At 38.6% G+C, this 20,839-nt stretch overlaps 1 protein-coding gene across 4 annotated transcripts in view; it reads right to left on the bottom strand.

Moving 5' to 3' along the window:
- The window catches only part of gabrg2 (gamma-aminobutyric acid type A receptor subunit gamma2), a 73,674-nt gene that overhangs the window by 21,540 nt on the left and 31,295 nt on the right, over positions 1-20,839 (bottom strand). For all 4 annotated transcript variants that reach the window (XM_084729842.1, XM_084729843.1, XM_084729844.1 and 1 more), the window contains exon 6: positions 18,864-19,001. In XM_084729842.1, the coding sequence (XP_084585968.1) occupies positions 18,864-19,001 (138 nt within the window). The remainder of the gene's footprint in view (positions 1-18,863; positions 19,002-20,839) is intronic.

The following is a 20,839-nucleotide window of genomic DNA, read 5'->3' as shown; positions in this document are numbered from 1 at the left end:
GTCTGACACAGGGGTAGTTGGGTAAAAATGCCGCCTTGTGGCTTGGTTTTTAATTGCGCTTCAGTGGTGCATATTACCAAACAAAATTGTAATTAATCAAATCACCACAAAGTAATTACCACATAGACCATGGGACCGTTGGCCCCTCAGCACGGCTGGTAATCCAGCCTTGGCTGCCATCTAATTGCCATCTTATTTCAGGCAACACCTTGTTTATTTCTTGTTCTCACCTAAATTGTTTTACTTCTCTACCCAAACTCCGTCCATGAGTTTATTTCCATCACGTCATATAATTAAAAACAACACCAACACATTCACAAGCCCCTTCTCTCACTTCGCTCTCGGTCTCTCTCCATTTTTTTTCCGCGTTACAGCTTACCTCGTCTAAAAATGGCTTCATTATTTCTTATTCACACGCTGGGTAAAGATGCGATTCACACCCATTACATAAGCTCCAAGTTCTAAAATTCAACTCACACTCTGCTTTCTCCTGATGTTTAAAATATCACCTCGTTGCTCTTATTTTCTGTTCTAACTTCAGGATTTTGGCCAGGTGACAGAACTTAAACAGTCACCGCACTGGTGGCTCAAGTTATTAGTCCACTTGTGCTTCTTTAAAAAGGACGGCTGAGCTGCGATTCAAAAAAATAATAATTTGGGAGCTAATTTGGGAAAACTAAGATCAAACAAAAAAGAGGACACAATGTGATGATGAACACAGAAAATAAAAGCCTTTCCTGAGGCTACTTGGTGGGGGATCTCTTCAGCTTTGATTTGTGGGCGTATGCTTGAAAAAGTAAATATAATAGAAAGCCTCAAAACACAGATGGTCAGACAGGGGACTTGATGTTTTAGGTCAAGCAGTAGGAAGGAGACAGATGAACATTATTTGAAATTTCTATCTTTTTCAGTGATTTAACTTTAGCCATTTTGAGCTTTAGCTTTCACTTTCATTGTTCTGTTCTAAACACCTGGTGCAGAATATTGATAGTCTCTTTTCAGAAAAAAAACAGCCCACAACAAATTAGCTGCAATAAATAGCAGAAGCAACGAGTAGTTAGCTTTGGTCATAATAACCACTGTGGCTGAAAAGCCTGCAGAGCCTCAAAGAGAAAATCGAAGGGCAAAGATGTCATTGCACAGGCCATATTTTTAATAACTGATATAAACTGTTGATGTTGTGGTGTTTTCGCACAAGATCGTTTCTGAAAGATGCTGTAAAAAACTACAAGTACCTCCCGCATTTAAGACTCACAACAACTGAATATGAACTTTGTCATGTTATGATGTGATGTTACAGAACATTTGACCTGTTAAACGATTACGCATTACTGACTCACTGAGCTGTGAAGATTAAAATCACTAACTGAACTGTCAATGATCACATCTGATACAGAAGAGGATTTGACACTGCTACATTAGGTTGATTAAGATGACTCAGATTAATACAACTTTTGCCAGATGAATCAGTAACATTAACTAATTCATTTTATTGTAATATCTACTTTAAAGGGGGACCCATTATGCTTATTTCCAGCTCTGTATTTTCACTCTGGGACTCCACTAGATTCGCTTTGCATGATTCACACTTAGAAAACATCCTTATTTATCTCGTACAGGCCCTTTATTCACCCTCTGTCTTTAACAAGTTGTTTTAGCTGCCATCTCTTTAAGCCCCCCCTCCCTAAAAGCCCACTTTCTTCTGATTGGCCAGCCTCTCAGAAGCCTGCTGAGGGGCATGAACCACGTTTGTGAGCTCCGCTCTGCAATGACAGACTCTGCTGGGAGAAGAGCGCACGCTGCCAGGCCTCACTGACAACTGATTACTCAAAACACAACTGTATTCACTCATTTTAGTGAAACTGGATTATGTTTCATGGAGAACATATTTTCTGCTCTTCCCGGCTACTCTGCCTCATCTTTTGGCAATTTATGCTACAGAGTTTTCTGATTGACACAGAGTTACATGTTGTTAGCCGCTAGTTAGCTCAGAGACTGGCACCTTCTGAGCATCTTAGCATGGAAAATAGCCATATGGGGCACTGGATTTGTCGTGTGTTTGGGGCTATGGGGTTTCTGGGGGCTGATTACTGTATACAAGCACACAACTTTCTAATTTAATTCACTGATTTTGGTGGAACTAAATAATTTTTTATGGAGAAAATATTTTCTGTTTTTCTCACTGATGTCTTCCGGCTGCTCTGCCTCAACTTCCTGTGATTTCCTTGTTAGCGGTTAGCTTAACTTGCAGTTAGCTCAATTAAACAGCTCAAACTCTGGTGGAGTAAAGGGCTAACTTGCTACATTAGCATAAAGATAGGTTTCCATCAGAAACTTAGTAAGTCACCAAGAGTGTAGCAGCCAGAGCAAATCAGAGGGATGACCAGAAAATGTGAAAATCCTTCACAACTGAAAAGACCACTTTCTGTGAGATTACTTTAACAAACGTTTACCCCATTATTTGAAACTTTGGCCATGTTTAATATGAACATCCACCGATGTAAAATTATAGGCTATAAATGACGAAAAAAAAAAAATAATAATAAGGAAAAACATAATAGGTCCCATTCATTAAATCCTAAGTGTTGTCCAAAAACAAATTAAATTAAGGGATATCTTCAGGATGACTTTTTGTCATAATGGCAAAATGAACATCTCTTTACAATAGCAACAATGCAATTTAAATTTAAATTCGATGGATAAGCTCAGACAAACACTGTAAAAGCCTAGACAATCAGTCTCCACTTCTTTGCCAATGGCTGTGTGCTATTACAGATTAGAGTTTTTGGATCCCCAGTTTTAAGCTTTGAAATCTAATTAATCACATTCAACATCCTGACTCGGTTGCCCAAAACTACAACACTGATTTATGCCTGTACTCAGACTAAGTAGTATTTTCTTTTAAGTACTTTAATAACCACAAAGCTTTGCCAAAACAGCACTCCCAGAATAACACAGCATGCACACTTAAAGAAAGTGGTATTTTCAATGCACTAAGCCTTATAAGCAAACGTGTTCATACATGATCCCAGCTATCCAGTATGAATATTAACAATGCATCCCCTCATACAGATTCATAGGCAGTTTTCATTGAAATAGAATTTGCTAGACGTACTGGTAATAGGCCTCTGATACATTATAGGATCCGTGACATGTATTAGCATAATATCTACAGATAAGACCTGTTGTGCTCTTTTCAGGCTCAGGATGATAATATCGTATGCCACATATGACGAATAAATATCGATTCTGCAGAGTTCTAATACCACAATAAGAGAATAACTGTCTTAAATCCCCTGAATTCAGGTTATGTGCTGCACAATATCATTATGATTCATGAGAAACTGCTGCTTCTGTTTTAATAGCAATTCTGAGATTTATCCTCTTATGACAGGTATTAACCAGCCAGACACAGGATGTTCCACAACTGGTCTCTCCTTATTTCTTATGGCTAATTACTTTGAAACTCTGGGTTGCAGAATATTACGCAAGGCCAATAAGCTGAGCGAGAAGAGCATCTAGGACCCAAGCACGGAACTTTATAACAATTTATTGAGCAATGAGGGCTTGGCCGAGGAACAACTGCTCCTCGGAGTGGCATCAACATCGGACTGCTTCTAAACCAGCTCTGTCCATCTCGACAGGGTAACAAGAGGAGACTCTTAAACTGTGTGTGCATGCAGATGTGAGCACGTAGAGTACACACAAAAAATTCAATTTGTAAGCTATAGCAGAGGTTTTACATTGGTTATTACATTCATCATCAAAAGGAGATCACACAGAATAACCTAAATGTGAGAGATGATAGTTCAAAGATGTACAGTATTCGGGAATTTTACTATTTTTCCCACTTTCCCAGAGACAGAAACTAATTTAAGCCTTTGGACAGACCTTTTTTTTAGGTATTTGGTGTAGACTGAAGTCAAACAGCAGTATTAGGCTGTTTTGGCTCAATTGTTGAGTGTCTATGAGATCAAATAACATAATAATGACCCATCAGACATCCAGGAATTGAACCAAGTAAACTAAGGGCATTTTCTAAGCTCTGTCTGAGGGGAGGCCCACAGCCTCACACTTTGAAAACCTCTAGGCTACAGCAGTAGTTGTTTCACTGTAAGATTTCTAAAATCCCTCATTATGCACAGTCCTCCGAAAAAAAAAAAGCCCTATTGTTCTAATTTACAATAACACCTTTTACAGAATTATTGTGTACTTTCTAAGAGCCACTCTAGCCACTATAAACACTTGCTATTCAAGTACTTGTTTATTTGCAGTGATCTTGCAGAATAAGAGTAATGCTTCTACACTTGTATTATGTCTGTTTCAGTGGTGTGATGTATATTAGGTCAAATACTTGAGTATGATACGTTATGATAACTGCAGTTACTTGTTATTTGGCAGAGATTTTCCATACAAAATATATGATGAGTTCATAAAAATATGGTGCATTGTTTAAAAAAAAGTTAAATCAGCTCCACCATGCCCTGCTACAACATTAATAAAATATTTATACATTAATGCACCAGAAAAATGACACAATTATAAAGCATACATGATAGTCTCACATAGCCAGGCTACTGTCCATAGCACTCAGCGCTGGACAAAGGTCTGCCTCCAGGCATACACATTCTGCTATAGGGGAAAAAAATGGTGTGCTTTGTTTGCATTTCTTTAAACGAATCACAAACATCTTGGGCAAAGCTAAGTCCAGGATGCAGCGGTGGTACTGCTGCAAAAAGGTGGAAGGTGGTGGAACACTTGCGCATTGGGAGGTGAGCTCTGGCATAAAGATGACTAAATCACCCTAAAAGGAAAGGTAACATCTGCTAGCTTGTTCACGTCCGTCCCAGGCGCTAATTTGTTAACTTTCACTGTGTAGGTTGCAGCTCAGAGGTTGTTGCGGCTTCCTGGGGATTATGAAAGCCTAAGTAGTGGATGCTGCAATGACAACTGAAACTAAGCAAACAATGGCAGACTTATATTGGAATATATTATTATTCATTCCATTTCTGCCATTAAATCCCCGTAAATCATACACATTAAACATTTAAGACACCATTAAAAATATAAGAAGAATATACCATACATTATAATATACAAGCAGGAAAGAAGCAATTCTGGATAATGAGTACTTTAACTTCATTTAATAATACTACCATACTGTTAGTGTAGTAACATTTTCAATGCAGGACTTGTAATTTAATATAATTTACATTGTGGTATTTCTACTTTTTAAACCATTGGTCTGTTTTTAGGACACAGTAGGGGCGACAATTACTGTGGCAGTAAAGTCAGTTGCAGCACCAGAAGGAGCAGTAATATTGCTCCAAACATCCAATAGGACATTTCATCACGATTTACAGCGTCTCCACTTCCTGCACCTTCAGGCTTACAAAGTCTCTCACTTTCCCCTTGTCAAAATCCAAAACCAACCCCATCAACTTAAGTCTGACCTTCCAGAGCTTCACACTGTTATAGTGAGAACAATGTTTCACAGCTCCACCAGCAGAAGTCACACAAACCTCCGAAAATGGCATCTCTGACAGCTTTGACCTGTTTTGGTATTGGCTGAACACCCCACCCCCCTTCCTTCCTTTTTTTTTTTTTTTTTTTAAATCCCCGCATATCTCCGCCCCATGACCTCCATCTTTGCCTACAGGCATCTCAGCCGAAAAACAGAGACTAACAACACCCTCGCTTATTTACGTCCACCACTTTTCTCCCCCTTGCAAATTAGATGACTTTAATTTTGTAGTCAATGTATTCCAGTGTCCTAGTTTATTGCCCTGAAACTCATGTTGCAACTGAAGCTGTGCTACGGAGGGGTTTGGTGTCATTAAAGTGGATTATGAGGAAATTTATATTCACATATTAAGATAGAAGAGGCTACGACTTTAAGGCATAATATGCAACATTTTCCTTAAAAAAGACAATGCGTAAACTCAGAAATATATACCCTTTCAATCACTACTTATGACCCACTAATATGGTGTAATGGTGGCTGTATCCTCTGTATTTATTATCATTTATTTTGCTGTCCTTGGGATGCTTTATGAACCCAAAACATCTGTATTTGATGTCCTGGGAATGAGACCCTGCAATCAACGATCTTTCAGGTGCATCTGCGAACAGCTCGGACAAATCCTACTGATTCTGCCTTTGAGTTGGAGGAGTGGAGCAATGGGCTGCTTTTAATGGTGCCTATTACAAGTTTTATTACAATACTAAACAAATAAACCATCCTGATGTTTTTTCCAAGCTTGAGAAACAAAAGGTACTTGACCTAAGAGTATTACATTTAAAAGACCACTCCATTCTGTCATTGTCAGTACACTAAAACATTTCTGGGTATATAGGTGTTATTTCACATAATTCACACAACCTGAACCTGAAGGACACTTTGACTCCCTGTTTACTGTAACATGAGATTCAGGTCCATAACTGTACTTGATATGAGCATGTGTTCCTAATTTTGGCTTCAATAAAGTACCAAATTAACTATTTTGCCTCAAAGCTAGCAAGTAGCTTTCCTCTAATTGTGCTCACACTGCAAGATAAATGATCACTATACATATATTGTAATTCAGCTCCCTCAGAAGCATCAATCTCTTCAGCCCTTGAAGAATTGTAAAATTTACTCCAAAGAAATATCCTCTTCTTCACCCTGTTTTCTGACATATTAAGCCTTGATCCTGCAGTCACATTTTGGCCTTTTGAACCAGGAATCCGGCAAATATCACCTTGAACAGCCAAGACAGGAGCAAACCTATGAAGGCCTAAAAAACAGTGTGCAGCTCTGTTCTGTATAGTCTCCTGTTTAACCATCCTGGGGATGAAACTCAACAATCAATCAATCTTTCTGACGCATTACAAACAACTTGTACAAATCTTACTGATTCTGCCTTTAAATTGCAGGAGTGGAGCAATAGGCCGCCTTTGATCCTGAATATTATTCTATTTCTCGATGTTCACCCACTGTCTTCAATCCATATTCCTGTGTGCCTCATGGTCTGTCCTCCAAAAAAGAATGGAACAGTGAGAGAACTGACAATCTAACACACACACACACACACAAACACAGAAAAAAAATCTATTTCTCTAAATCTGTGCTCCTCTGCTTTGCACCACAGGCGCTCTTTTATATGCAGGTGGTGGTCGATGGGGAGGAAAACAAGAGCCTTATTTTCCCAAAGCAATCTCTTCTCCTATGGCCTATCACCATTCGCTGTTTTCAGGTTTTAATTACTGCCTTATTAGACTGTCAACTGAGAAAGGCAGCAGAGGAAGAGAGAGCAAAAGGGGGGAGGGGAGGGGGTTTGTAAAAAGTAGGACACAGGAATACACCGGGCGCAAAATAAAAAAAAAAAAATCATCTCTTTAGCGAGAGCGAGCAGGGAAGTAGGGGTAGGGTGGGCTGTGTGGAGCAGACACTTGTAAATGTGAATGCTGCTGTAGTGTATTGGGCAGGTTAGGGTGTGTGTGTGTGTGCGTGTGTGTGGAGGATGGGAGCGGCGACGGGGAGGAGTGTAAATTGGTATTTAACTTCACAAAAGGAGGATTCTGGCTGAGTCAGAGCATTTTGCCTCCCACTCCTGCCCATCACAACTATCACCCAGAAGCAAGAGGGAGAACGCACAGAGAGAGAGAGAGAGTGGAGGGGAGGGGGGGTTGTTGAAGGGAGGGAGAGATTAGAGACAGCAGCTATTATAGCAACAGAGCAAGCACGGCTAATGCATTGTTTCAGCACTCCTTAACCTTTTTCCTTCAGCAAAGACGGAGCGATCGTCATCTGATAAAGAGCTGCAGGGTATTATTACTGTGATTAAATTACTGTTTTCACATACAGCATGAAGTCAGGGATAACCTGTTGTGCACCAGTTGTGTGCTATTTCAATTTGCTTACATGCATCTTGCCTGGGCAATGAAACAATAGCGATGTGTCAGCAATAGACGCTTCATCAATAACAATGCTTATACTTCAATCTAGTTTTTAGTGGACCTTTTGACAAAATCACATTTTTTTCTGTATCAATTACTTATATGAAATTTTGTCTGTAGCATATTTGATTAGTTAGGCATTTATTAAAATTAATTGATCACAATAATCTTAATTTTAGGGACAAAAACAAATATTGTTCACTGCTTATGGAAAATTTGGAAAATCTGGCATATTGTATGTTAATCTGTATAGGCCAGTATATCATAGATTATGACAAACAAGGAATAGTTTTAGTGAAAATCAATTAAAAAACTCAATTATTAACAAATGCTCACTTGCCAATAATTATTTGCAACATCAAAGTGATTATAATGAGAGCAGATTGCAGATATATGAAAAAAAACACTCATATCTGAACTCCCACTCTACATTTATATTAAGATGGCATTTCCATCTTTAATGTCTGAGGTTTAATTAGGTGTATTTGTGACTGTGGTAGACATAATATATATTTCATTATGAAATTCAATAGAATAATGATGGAGGGATTCACAGATAAAGTATCTTTTATACTTACTTGTATGCTACATTTTACAACACAATTTTGCAAATAAGGTACAAAATATTCAGTAATTATAGGTTGTTATAGTAAATGATCATATTGAAATATTAGTAACAATATTTCTGTTACTCTCACTGGAATTTTTTCAAATTTAGCAAAGATTTCCCTGCCAAAAAAACGAGTTACTACATGAAGGCAGCAATGTTGGATTTTGCACTCACAGGCCAGCTGCTGCCCGCAGTGCACTGATAATCCACCAGAGGGCAGAAGTCATGTCTCCGATTGCATACAACAAGTTTTTCAGTAAAGTATTGATCATCTTGATGTTGTGGAGGTCTCAGAAACTCATGTATAAAGAATGACACAAATTTCATCACAGGGTTGGATACATTAAATGCAAACCACCATGAAAGCGCATAATAAATACTGGCTCATAAACAGCCCATCATATCCCTTGATAATGGAGCGTGTTACGAGCGAAACACAAACAGCCAATCATTTAACAGGTGTGCTGTACAGCTGTACCACCATAAGTGAGAAAATGGTTAAATTCAAAACAATGTGGTTAAATTCAACCCTTTTCCTCCTGGGTTTTATTAAAAAATAATAAAATTGTCAATTCACTTAAATGACCCGTTTTTCATTTTTCACCCAGCTCCAATATGTTTGATATAATAGTTCCTAAAAATAAAGACGTTTTAACTTATTAAGATGGGCTGTTTCACCTCTAGTATACACTGCATGTGAATTTGATGTATTTTACTTTATCATCCACACCCAAGCACGACTGAAATGACATGACAGGAAACACAATACAACCACAAGTGATATTTGAACATTTTCCTGCTCTGTATGTGTCTTCATATTCCTGGATCTCATATTGCATCTCCTTTTTTTTTTTTTTACTTTTTTGTAAATTATTCTGAGGATGAAGTGTTACTCATCCAGACAATTTATGCATTGGAAACAGGAATAATTTCACACAATATGCTTGAGCTTTCACAGGTGTTTTATTTGATCAGGGATGCAATGTCTCAGTAACAATAAAAAAAACTATTGGCATTTTGGTTTTATTGCTTTTTGTCTCCCTCCATCTTTTCTTGATTAAACCAGCAGGATGGTGACAAGCATCCTTGTCTCCATGGCATCCTTTTTTTTTCAAGGAATCTAACATTTTCCCTTCATTTACTTTGGATTTCTGCTATTGAACCCATATGTGACGTGACCATTATCACATCACTACTGGGGGATTTAACAAACCTCTTGACACCAAATAATATTGCCACTTGCCTGTCCCCCTGTCTTTCAAGTGAATTTCCTTAAAAAAAATATCTTTATGTTGGGAAGTACAATAATAACAGTTATTATTTAAGGCTGAAAGAAAACTCAAATGTTGTCTACAGACTAAGGACATAACAATATATTAAATATTGCAATACTTCAATAACATAAATAACAGTGGTGTAATAGTGGTGTAAGAAAATATCAATATATTTGAGTACTGTGATATTAAGATCATGTAATATATATTTGTTTATACTGTGACATTTTTTCTAAAATCTGATTAAGAAAAAAGCAATATAAATAATAAATATATTGCACAGCAACCCCTGAATCATGATACGTATTGCAACACCAGATTCTTGCCAATATCTACTGTGATTTTACATGGTTAATTATTTTATTTTGTTTTATAAAAAGCTGCTGTATTGTTTCTGTTTTGCAATTATGCATACATTTACATTCAAGCATTCAATGCCAAAGACAAGGTATGATAATTTTTTGCACATGCAGAGGCCATGTAAGGCTACTTTTATTATATTTTATTAAAAGAAGGAAAGTAGAAGGACTTTAAATTACAAGGAAAAACAAATTTTACACTTTTACATTTTACAAAAATGCTACATACATCAGATTTATTTTTAATAAAGGGCATTTTTTCAAGTTGCCATTTTTCTCTGTTTTTTAATACTGAAATAAATACCATATTGTGGCCTTTTAATCATGGTTAGGGTTGCAAAGTTTGTGTATATTTCTAAACTGATAGCTGAAAGCACGAACAACCATTAATCAAATAATTGTTAATAATTAATAAGACAAAAAAAAAATTCTCCCTCTCCCTCTCCCTCTCCCTCCCTCCCTCCCTTTGTCTCATTTCAAGTTGAACTTTGAACTTTCCACTGGGCAAAATGCTGTGCTACTTAGGACCAACATCAATGATTTTCTTATGGAAAGACACCTCTTTACACACCCATCAGAAAGAAAGATGGAGAAAAGAACCTAACTGAATGACCATGACATTTTACATCTTGAGGACCCTTCAGGGCTCATTCTGATGTGATTCTTCACCTTATATTATTTTGTTGCAGTAGAACTACATCTATTCTAGTTGTGTGTGAGAATGTGTAGGAGTGTAGTTATGGGTTAAATTATGGTGTTGGTCCCCATTTGCGGCACACGGGGCCTAAAGATAGAACAATTCTGCTATGCTATAAGGGGAATCCTTTGGCTTGTCAGCCAGTGACTGTGCTCAGCATGAGTGTGTTTATATATACCGCGTGCATGGGTGTTCATGTGTTTGTTTGGTTGACTGTTTCCTTCGCTGGGTCACTTCCTTTCAACCACAATGCCTCCAGATTCGCCCCATCAAAGAATCATCTGCAAACTGTGGAGCTTTGTAATCGGGAGAGGGCCACTGATGTGTCCCTGGGCTTTCTCCACTCAAACTGAATCACACAGGCGGGCGCACACAGACAACAGGGCTGCACGCCATGGCTTTTGGAAGGTCACTCTAAGAATAGCTTTCAATACATAAAAAACAGGGACCAGATCCAGTGGAGAGCGCATGCTGAAATGTGCATGCAAGCAAATGGACACATAAGAACATGCATTAATTCATGGACACAGGCTCAGACCAAAGCACTCTGAACCCTGTCAAACGCACACAGATACGTACCATTGGCTGCTGCACATAGCGCACATTTGTACTCAGCTAAAAGCACAGCAAATTAACCACCTCATGTCCTCCTGAAACAATCCCATTATTCACTGCGGAGGAAAGCGAGGCTAGTTGCAAAACAAGAAAAAAAGACAGCAAATGGTATCAACCCTTTATGCTTGAAAGGAAAAGGCTTCTTGCCCATCTAAGCGACGCTCATTTATTCCACTAATGTGCGAGGGAGATGGCTGATGGCTGCAGACAGACCTCTGTGATAATATTGAATGTTAATGTAAATGCACCACGCTGGCTACATTATTGAGTGGCTTTAGACAAAAAGACTAATCATCTGATAAAACAAATCAGTCATTTATCTTGGCTCTCCCTTCACAATATATCTTCTTTTACCTCCTCTCTATCCATCAAACACTTGCGTCTATCACAATCATAACTGTTGTTGGGTGCAAACTGATGGTGACCGCTGTTTAATCAAAAAAAGTAAATTTAGTTTTGTTGGTTCTGCGAGGGTACATCATACAGTGCATACATTACTGTATAATAAGGATGTAACATTATGCATTATGTTCTGTAAGAAAACATCTATCATGATACTGATATAAAGCGATATAGCTGCAGTAGGCCAACATACATACGCATTGCTTATGTAGTTACTGTGACACAAGTCCCCAAAATATAGTCTCAGATGCGATAAATCCACACATATTCTGCTCATAGACTCACATAGTTTCACACTCCCACTGAAAACTTCTGTAAACTTGCAGCATGGATCCTGTTCTGAAAGTTATCTGTAATTTCCAATAAGATGCCATGACTACCATCCATTTCCATTCTGTTCCCTTCATCCTTCTCTATCATTTGCCTGCTCCTCCTCCCTCCCCCGCTTTGCTCTCATTCTTTCCTCTCTGTCCTCGTCTGCACCGCGATGTCCATCTCTGAACTCCAGCCTGGCAGATGGGTGAGAGAGCACAGCTCCCAGCATCCAGCTTAACCCAGCCACTGAGGGGTTAACTATGAGGTTAGCTAAACTGCAGCATTAGCCGTACACCTAGTGCCTTGGCTGTCCTTCATTCACCTCCTCTGTATCTCTTTTAGCTTCTCTATTCTGTCCACTGGTGTCCTTTCAAGGGTCCTTGCTTGTCATAGGCAGCAGCAAATGCTTTTTTTTTTTAATCTAGCCCTGAGATGGTGTGTGTGCATGCAAATATGTGTGTGTGTGTGTGTGTGTGTGTGTTTGTAAATGCAGGTATAGGCTTCCAGGCAGTACAAGCGGCCCTGATGTGAAGTGACATGTTAAGAGACCAAGCCTTTGGACACTGGCTGAGGGAGGGAAGAGAAACCAAATAAAAACAGACACGGCCTTTATAAAAAGCTACAACGCAACTGCATCCGAGCAGCAGATGGCATGTCACCGCCCCTGCCCACTTTAATTACAATATCACTCAATTGTTTTTTAATCATGCATCACTTTTTTATCATCCTGTCTTTTTTTTTTTTTTTTTTTGGAAAAGAAGCACTCAGAGAATATGAGCAGAGGTAATGCAGGAGAGTCGCACTGTGACAAGTTGAGCCTGGAAGAGTTTGGCTTGTCTCATAGAATGAGAGGGATTCTCTTCTTCTGACTATTTGCTACAGTCATCATTGTCTGGATCAGGCCAATTCACCTGTCTGCCTGTCTGCTTCGCTTACCATTACACATCCTTCTGTTGCCTCACCTGACCCACTACAGCTCAGTTTAACCGATGGTGATGCAGCGAAGAGCTTTAACTTCAGTGCTGTAAAAAAGTTTTTTTGTTGTTTTTTTTTTCTTTTATGAAAGACTAACTTTTAACAATAGGGCTCATTTATACTAAACATTACGTACACATACAGATACAGAAGAAACTGAGTAGTGCCACCGTTAGTCAAAGGAAGGGGAGTGTAGCAGTGCGGCCGATACTTCAAGCGAGTCACAACCAGAAGACATGGCAACGAAGTTTTAAAAACCCTAAATAAGTAGGACATTTGAGGCAGGATGAGGGAGAATACTATCCCAGTTGTCAGAAAAATGAGTATAGTCTGCTCATCTTTAAGGTTTGTGTAAGTTATAATCTATGGCCCCCAACTATGGCTCTGAAATGTCAGTAGCTTATCAGTGCTGTGTATTGATAAATCTGTCCGTGGTGCTGAGGTAGCAGGCAGCTTTGTAATTGTGCCTTTTTCTCTCGATCCTGCAATTCTGTCAGTTTTGTCTTGGCCATTAGTCGCAAGTAATAAAATAAGCCAGGTCACTTAAAGAACTACAAACCAACCCAAAAATGGCAAACAACTGTACATTACAAACATGAAAATAACATTTATTTTGGAAAAAAAAGTCAGCTAAATAAACAAACTACTCTGTCCACTAGGCATGATGGGAAACGTGAGCCATCACTAATACTTTGGTCTCAATTTGATCTGCTGCCATTTGCCCCGTTCAATTTTTAGCATCATGCTGTTAATACAACTCAACACTTCCTGTATCCCTTTCAAATTAAAAGCCTTCTACCGTTTTAGTGGTATAAACTTTATAGTAACCTTTTTTTGTTGCTGTGATGCATTTTTTTTATGAAATTAATACATTTTAAGAGCCTGACCAATGTTCAGTTGGTTGACCAGTGATATCGGCCAGATATTGGTCTATCACAGCTATATTGGTATTTATCGATATCAGGACATGTTGTCAAATAATCATCGATAAGAAAACTTTATTGTTTTTAACTGTTAAAACATAAGGCAGACTGTTTTTATTTGTGAGCTTTAATAGGCAGTAAGTGCATTTGATCCTTTTTGTTGACTTTGTGTGTGTGTGTTTTTAAAATAATCATTAAATGTAGAGGTAAAATTTAACAGCTTCAGTGACCAGATATCATTTTGGAGAATAAAGTTTATTGGTAAACTCTAAAATATCCAGCCTCCAACACATTACAGTGTTAACGTTAGAGTGATCATTGCAAAAAAGGTGTTTTTATGTATATATTCTGTATAGTATATTCTGTACAAAGAATATCAGCACATATGTGGATTTAAAAAAATAAACTTTTACTCAAAAATATCGATATCAGAATTGGCCCCAAATGTCCAGTATCAGTATTCATGATGCATATTTGTAAGTTTGGGTCCCGGGGCGACACCAAATATCTCATATTTCATTTTGCATATTGACTATTTGATAGCAATGTAAGAGGATGCAATCACTAGTTAAATCCAAAAAGGCAAATTACATTGTCTTATAAAATTTTATTTTCATTGAATTTACAGCAAAAAAATTAAATACAAACATGTCAGTAAGCATATAGTCTGAAAGCGACCTGAAGTCTACTGTCAAAAAAGTGGGTTTATCATTTCAGTGATCAAAAAAGTAAAACATCTAAATCGCTATTACAACTGTTTATCATTAGAGTCCATGTGTATACCTAAAAGGCCGCACAGAGCTGATAATGATGCAGCATATTAAGGAAAACTTCTACATTTCCAGCACACCTTCCAGCAGCACTACCCGCTGCATGGCGAGTACTTGAGATGACGAGGTAATTATAAGGCTCTAACTGACTGCTTTTTGAGACAGATGTTGTGTTCATGAATCTTGAAGCAGGTCAGATACCCAAACCGACTGCAAAATGAGACAAGAGGTCTCTCAGCCACAGACAAGGTTCTCTGCTCTGACAAGAGAGCAGATGGCTGTTTGTGGAAATAACAAACCAGATCAGAGAGAGGGAGCGAGTCAGAGGACGCTGCAAAATTCTCCACTACAGCTCATCCTCCTACGCAGATTGCCTTTTCATGTTGTCACTTGAAAAATGTTTTGATTAAAACACAAAATTTACATGCATGTTTTTGTTTTTTTTTAATCAAGTTGCACCGCAGCAGTTGCAGCATTTGGTCTCGCACATGTACCGTACACGCCAAAACACTCTCTCTGCCTCCTTGTGTGTGTACGGGTGTGTGTGAGCATTGCGTTGGAGTGACACTCTGTTGAACTGTGGCAAATTACAGAACGACTGGGTGAATTCAGTTATTCCCATGGCTACGTTGTGTATGAGAGCATACAAGCGCGTTTCTGTATATTTCTGACAGAGCTTGGTTTGTTGGCTGCCACTGAAAAGAAAGCATGAATCTGATTCTGTGTGTCTGATATAATTTAATATTTGAAATAATAACAAACTATATTAGGACAACACATTATTTTTTAATGTATATGTCAACATCAAAATTGTATCGTGATCAAACATTTCTTTGTTTTCTGTAAAAGCTGATGACTCACGGTGCTTTGTCACAGTCTTGTTTGTCACCATTATAGAGCACTGGGTTACCTAACAGTGATAGCAGCTATCACACCCTCAGCAAACACTCCAAACACAACTTAATTGTTCATCACAGAAGTGCATTGTTCATGAGTTCTTCCACTTCCAACTGTCAGTGTATCTACATTTAAAGAAAGGTGAACTGTTCGAGCAGTAAAACGACACCTGCATCACCGAAAGGCTCATAATCATTTCTAAAAAAAAAACCAAACCAGCACTTTTAAAAAGCACTTCAAACTGTATACTGTAGTTCTTTCACTTTATACTTGCCTATTCAAAGGAGAAATCTGTAATATATTTACTGTAATAAATCATAAAATGACCATGACATGTAAATTGAGGAAATGACACCTATTCTCTAAGAGAAAGGTTTTTGCCCCTTCCTACTCAGAGTTACTCTGAGAAGTTTCCTAAATCACTCTTAAGCTAGGACTATTTTTTAGGCTACATTAAGAGCTCTCTGAGAAGACTCAAATATTTTGTGAATATGGCCACTGCAATATTCCTGCAGCCTGCCTGAACTTCCTCGAGTCTGGGCAGACGGGGCTGAACATTAATGCAGTAAAACTACAACTGCAGCAACAACAAGACTCATATGCATTATTAAAAAACAAATAAGACCTTTTAAAAAGTATTCAAAACTGTATACAGCACCTCCTCTGTGATGCATTATGCGCTTCTCGCAAGACAGCTTGGGCTTTTATTGTGAAACTGAAGCACTGAGCTGCAAATGATAGCAAGAAAAATGACCCTACCGCCACACGTCTGCTCTGATACAATAACTTTACTTTCTGTCACCTTCCAGCCAACAGTATATTCCAAACAGATGGAGTACAGCCAAAAAACATCCATTCCCCATGATCAATACTCACTTAACAGATAGAATAGGATGAATTGAATATTTCATAAAAAGGAGATTGAGTTTAACCTAAAAAATAAATGCTTGCCACCTTTATGAAAATATATGACAGCTGTTGCGGCAAATAAACGTTGAAGTGGTTGTATTTCTCTCTAAGTAATTTAACAGTAGGATTTATGAGGGGCTCTTTCACTTGTATATATATAACAGACCTTTATTTTAAAAGTCTAGTCAGTTCTCTGGATAATGCAGCTGATCTAATGAGAATGAACTCTCCTCTGGCCAAGTTAATCTCTGCGGCAGGCTGTCTTTCACTCACACCACAGACAAGCGTAAAGAATACAAACACTTCCTTGCAGAACATTACATACATTACTTACTGACATCTTATGAATATAAACATAAACAAACACAAGCATATGTATGCAAACACAGTTTTGGCCCATCTTTAAAACATCAACACTGTCCAGGCAAAGCAGCTGTTTGTGCCTCAAGCACATATTCATATCCCTGCATTATCTGAATGGAATCCAGCCAGAGCATCATAAATATGCTGCATGAATGATGCACATTCACGTCTCTGTGTTATTTAATAGACACCTCAGTCTTTAAAATCATCCAACCTTGCCAGAGCAGACAATGAAGGGCAGTTCACTCAGGTACAATGGCAGGGAAATAGGAAAGAAATAGTCAAGTCAAAAGTTTTACTGGCACACAGTAATTCCACTTTGCAAATAAAGGCTTTTAAAATGTATTTCCCATTGTGCATTATGTTCTTGACAATGAATTTTAGGTGTATCACAGTTTCAATAATAAATGATTGAAGTTGAAATGAGTTTTCAACTTCAATAATCAAATTGAAAAGGCAAAATCAGTGATTTGCCAAGTATATTTCCAGCTGACTTGCAGCACCCAGGTGCATGTCCAAGGAAAAAAACAACATTTGACTACACTACATTACACTTGATACCATATAGACTCTTTTAAAGAATTTGAATTGGCATAAAGCTGATGATCTGATGATCTTAACAAATCAAGACTCAAAAGTCTAACAACGGTAGAGCCATCAGTACTAAAAAAAAATAAATGAAAATTTAAACAAAATAAATTGTCTTTTCTTCCCAAATTAATGCTCAAATGTATATTTTCAATTAATATAACAGGCACCTGCATGATTTTGAAATAGTGGCCACAAACTAGGCCATAGGTCAAGTTGCAGTCAGGCTCAGAAAGAGTTAAATGCACATCCTTAATGAGAGAAGTGGCTGTGAAACTAAACTGCAGGATTTCAAAACCGTCACACAAACTTGCATTTGCAATCACAATTTGAATCATCAGGTCTAGTATAAGACTACACAATTACTAGAAATGTTTTCGGAACAGTAAAATAGAAAAGTGCGATAGAAGCTGCATTTGAATTTTGAATTTATTGTCACACAGTAGAGTTTTGTACAAAAAGAACTGTGTCAGTGATGTGTGTGCCTGTTGTAGCATGCACTGAGTGAATGAACAGGACGCCATCTTGGAACAATGTTATGAACTTTTAACCACGCATCCCCAGCTCCCTCCAAATGTGCCATCCCACTCTGTCAGCAAAAATGGTTTTCTACTGAAGATCTGTCTATCTGTCCCACAGGGGAAGTGATATATCCCGGAGATAGCCCGTATAGATTTGACTTGCGGCAGTGGAAGTGAAAGTGGATAAAAAACGTTACAGGTCATGTCCCTGTTTCTCTAAAAGTTCATGCTGTAGCCCCGAGGAAAATACACAAACCAGATCAGTCTACACTGAATATGTTGGAAGATGAATTGCAGCTTTGAGAGAGTCAGACAGAGGCATTTACTTTATTTTATAACATGTTTAGATTCACTGACATGCATGACTCGGCTTGATAATAATAATAATGATGCCGCTCATATTTTCACATATGAAACTCCACCATATCATCACATTAGGGTGATGCTGCCTGCCCTGCACGCTCCAGCCTCCATCAGATTAAATGCATCACGCCCAACATGAACTCTGTATCGTGCAGCACCCATGGAATCGCTAATATGCTGCAGCCAACACATGTTCAAGAAATTACTTCTGACACACACGCAACCCTCCGACGACACAGGCAGGAATCCACTGGCAGAGAACATGTGTATTTAGTCAGCCTTTACTGAATAAACTAGAAAGAAGAGGCTTGTTAGAACAAAAAAAGAATAGATTGTTTTCTTACCTGAGACAGTCCTAACAATCTCGGAGGTGTTCCTCAGGCCCACAAATGAGAACTGGTAGAGCCTCCAGGAGCGAATGTCTCCAACCTCAACTGAGCTCCTCTTCCACTTGTACACAATCTCCTCCCTGGGGTAGCCATCTGGGCAGGAAAGTGCAGAGTTAAATGGAAAGGAGAGGAGGTTGATGCAAAAAATGGCAATAACATTTATCCCTTTCAGGAAATATCTTAAGGCTCGACTCCTTCAATAAACCCTCTGTTATATAAAGCAATGTGTTGGAACACCATTCAATATAAAACAAAACGAGTCTTATTTCAGAGTAATCCATACCCACTAAGTCAGCTAGCTTGCAAATAAACTGTTTCATGAAGCATCCATTATATAACAGACTCCTGCACAACATGTTCACAAGATATCCAGTCCATCTGCAGGGAGAAGACTTCTTTTCCTGAAGCACTGAGCTGACTTAAAAGCAACATTACATGATTGATCAATAGCTGGCTATGAGTTGGATTTCAATAATTGTATTACCTCAAGAGGCTGCTCTCAGGTCGTGAGAATCACAATAACAATTTAACTTGTCTGGTACTGATTCATTTTGACAAGTAGATGCATTTTCATAATCAAATTATACTTGATAGTATTGGATTTTGTCTGGTATCCAAATTTGGAAAAACAAAGGGATAGTTCAGATTATTTGATGAAGGGTTGTATGAGGTTTTGACAGCTAGCCGGTGCATGTCCCCAGTTAGGATAAGCAGATAGGAGTACCAGCACGGAAGCAAAGCAATTAACTGCTGCTGACGGGGTCTGCAACAAAAGATATTTTAACCATGTTTTCATGGCTTTACTTTGCCATCAGACAGCATTTTCTGCCATCTACTTTAAATAATACAATGCCCATTGATAAGTACCTCATACAACCCCACTTCTAATAATCCAAAATATCCCTTTAAACTAATAGCAAGTTCAATTTTAGAATTGGGTTAAATCCTGTGACAGAATGTGTTCAGGTGTTGAAGTCTGAATGCAATCATCTGCAGCCAACTTTTTTTCGATTTCAGTCTAGTCCCATCTTCAGTCTAGTGATGAGCTGTGTGCAGCCGGCAAGGGAGTGGCTTGAATAATGCACATGAGGCTTCCTCGGTGCAAACTTTAAATGGCTTTATGACTAAAGTGCTCTCAGACGTTCAGTAATGCTGAACCTCCAGAGGAGCAGGGGATGGAAGGATCTTCCCATTCGCCACATTACAGCAAGCCAGGCAGACTGTCTGCTCGCTCCCTGGCAAAGCATCCAGGACAAATGATTGATTCAGTGTCCTGTTGGGAAGCTAGAATAACAATGCTCCTGGAGCTCAAGCCAAGAATTCACCACGGAAGTAGTTGTGTTCTTGAAATTAACATATTAAAATGAATATGCGATTTCGAACAAAGACAAATGATATAATGCATCATTCTCAACCTCACTACAGCATGATCTGATCTTGTCTGACCACAGTCAAAACCACAGCAAAGGAGGTTGTACTTGGAAAATCTACAATGCTTTGTGGCACGTGTTGAGAAAATATGCCGCGTGATAAACTGCTGCGCACACACACATACACACACTGCTCCGCCTGCTGCCTCAGAGATTGGGCTCATGTACTGTACATCAAGCGATTTTCAAAGTTCTGAAAACATCCATCCCTTTCATCAAATTTAAATGAATGCTGCTGCTCCATTTTTAGGTCTGCTACCCCCTGGTTTCGCTTTCTTGTTGCTCTGGAGCTATTTAGGAAGCATTCTCTCCAGAGAATATCCCATGGTGCATCTCTCTGTAGATCCATAGCAGTCTCATTAGCATAACTTACCCCCCATCCGCTCCTCACACGGGGGGACTGACTCATTTGGACTCGTGTCACTTTTTGAAATGTCTTTTAGAGCAGTATTGACAAAGTGCAGAAAAATCAATCAGTGCTTTGCCTCTGGTCGAGTTGGC

Source organism: Lutjanus erythropterus, chromosome 11 (genome assembly GCF_056507025.1).
Source record: "Lutjanus erythropterus isolate fLutEry1 chromosome 11, fLutEry1.hap2, whole genome shotgun sequence".
Taxonomy (NCBI): domain Eukaryota; kingdom Metazoa; phylum Chordata; class Actinopteri; order Lutjaniformes; family Lutjanidae; genus Lutjanus; species Lutjanus erythropterus.
The sequence above is the reverse complement of the archived record's forward strand: the minus strand, read 5'-3'. Positions and strand labels throughout refer to the sequence as shown.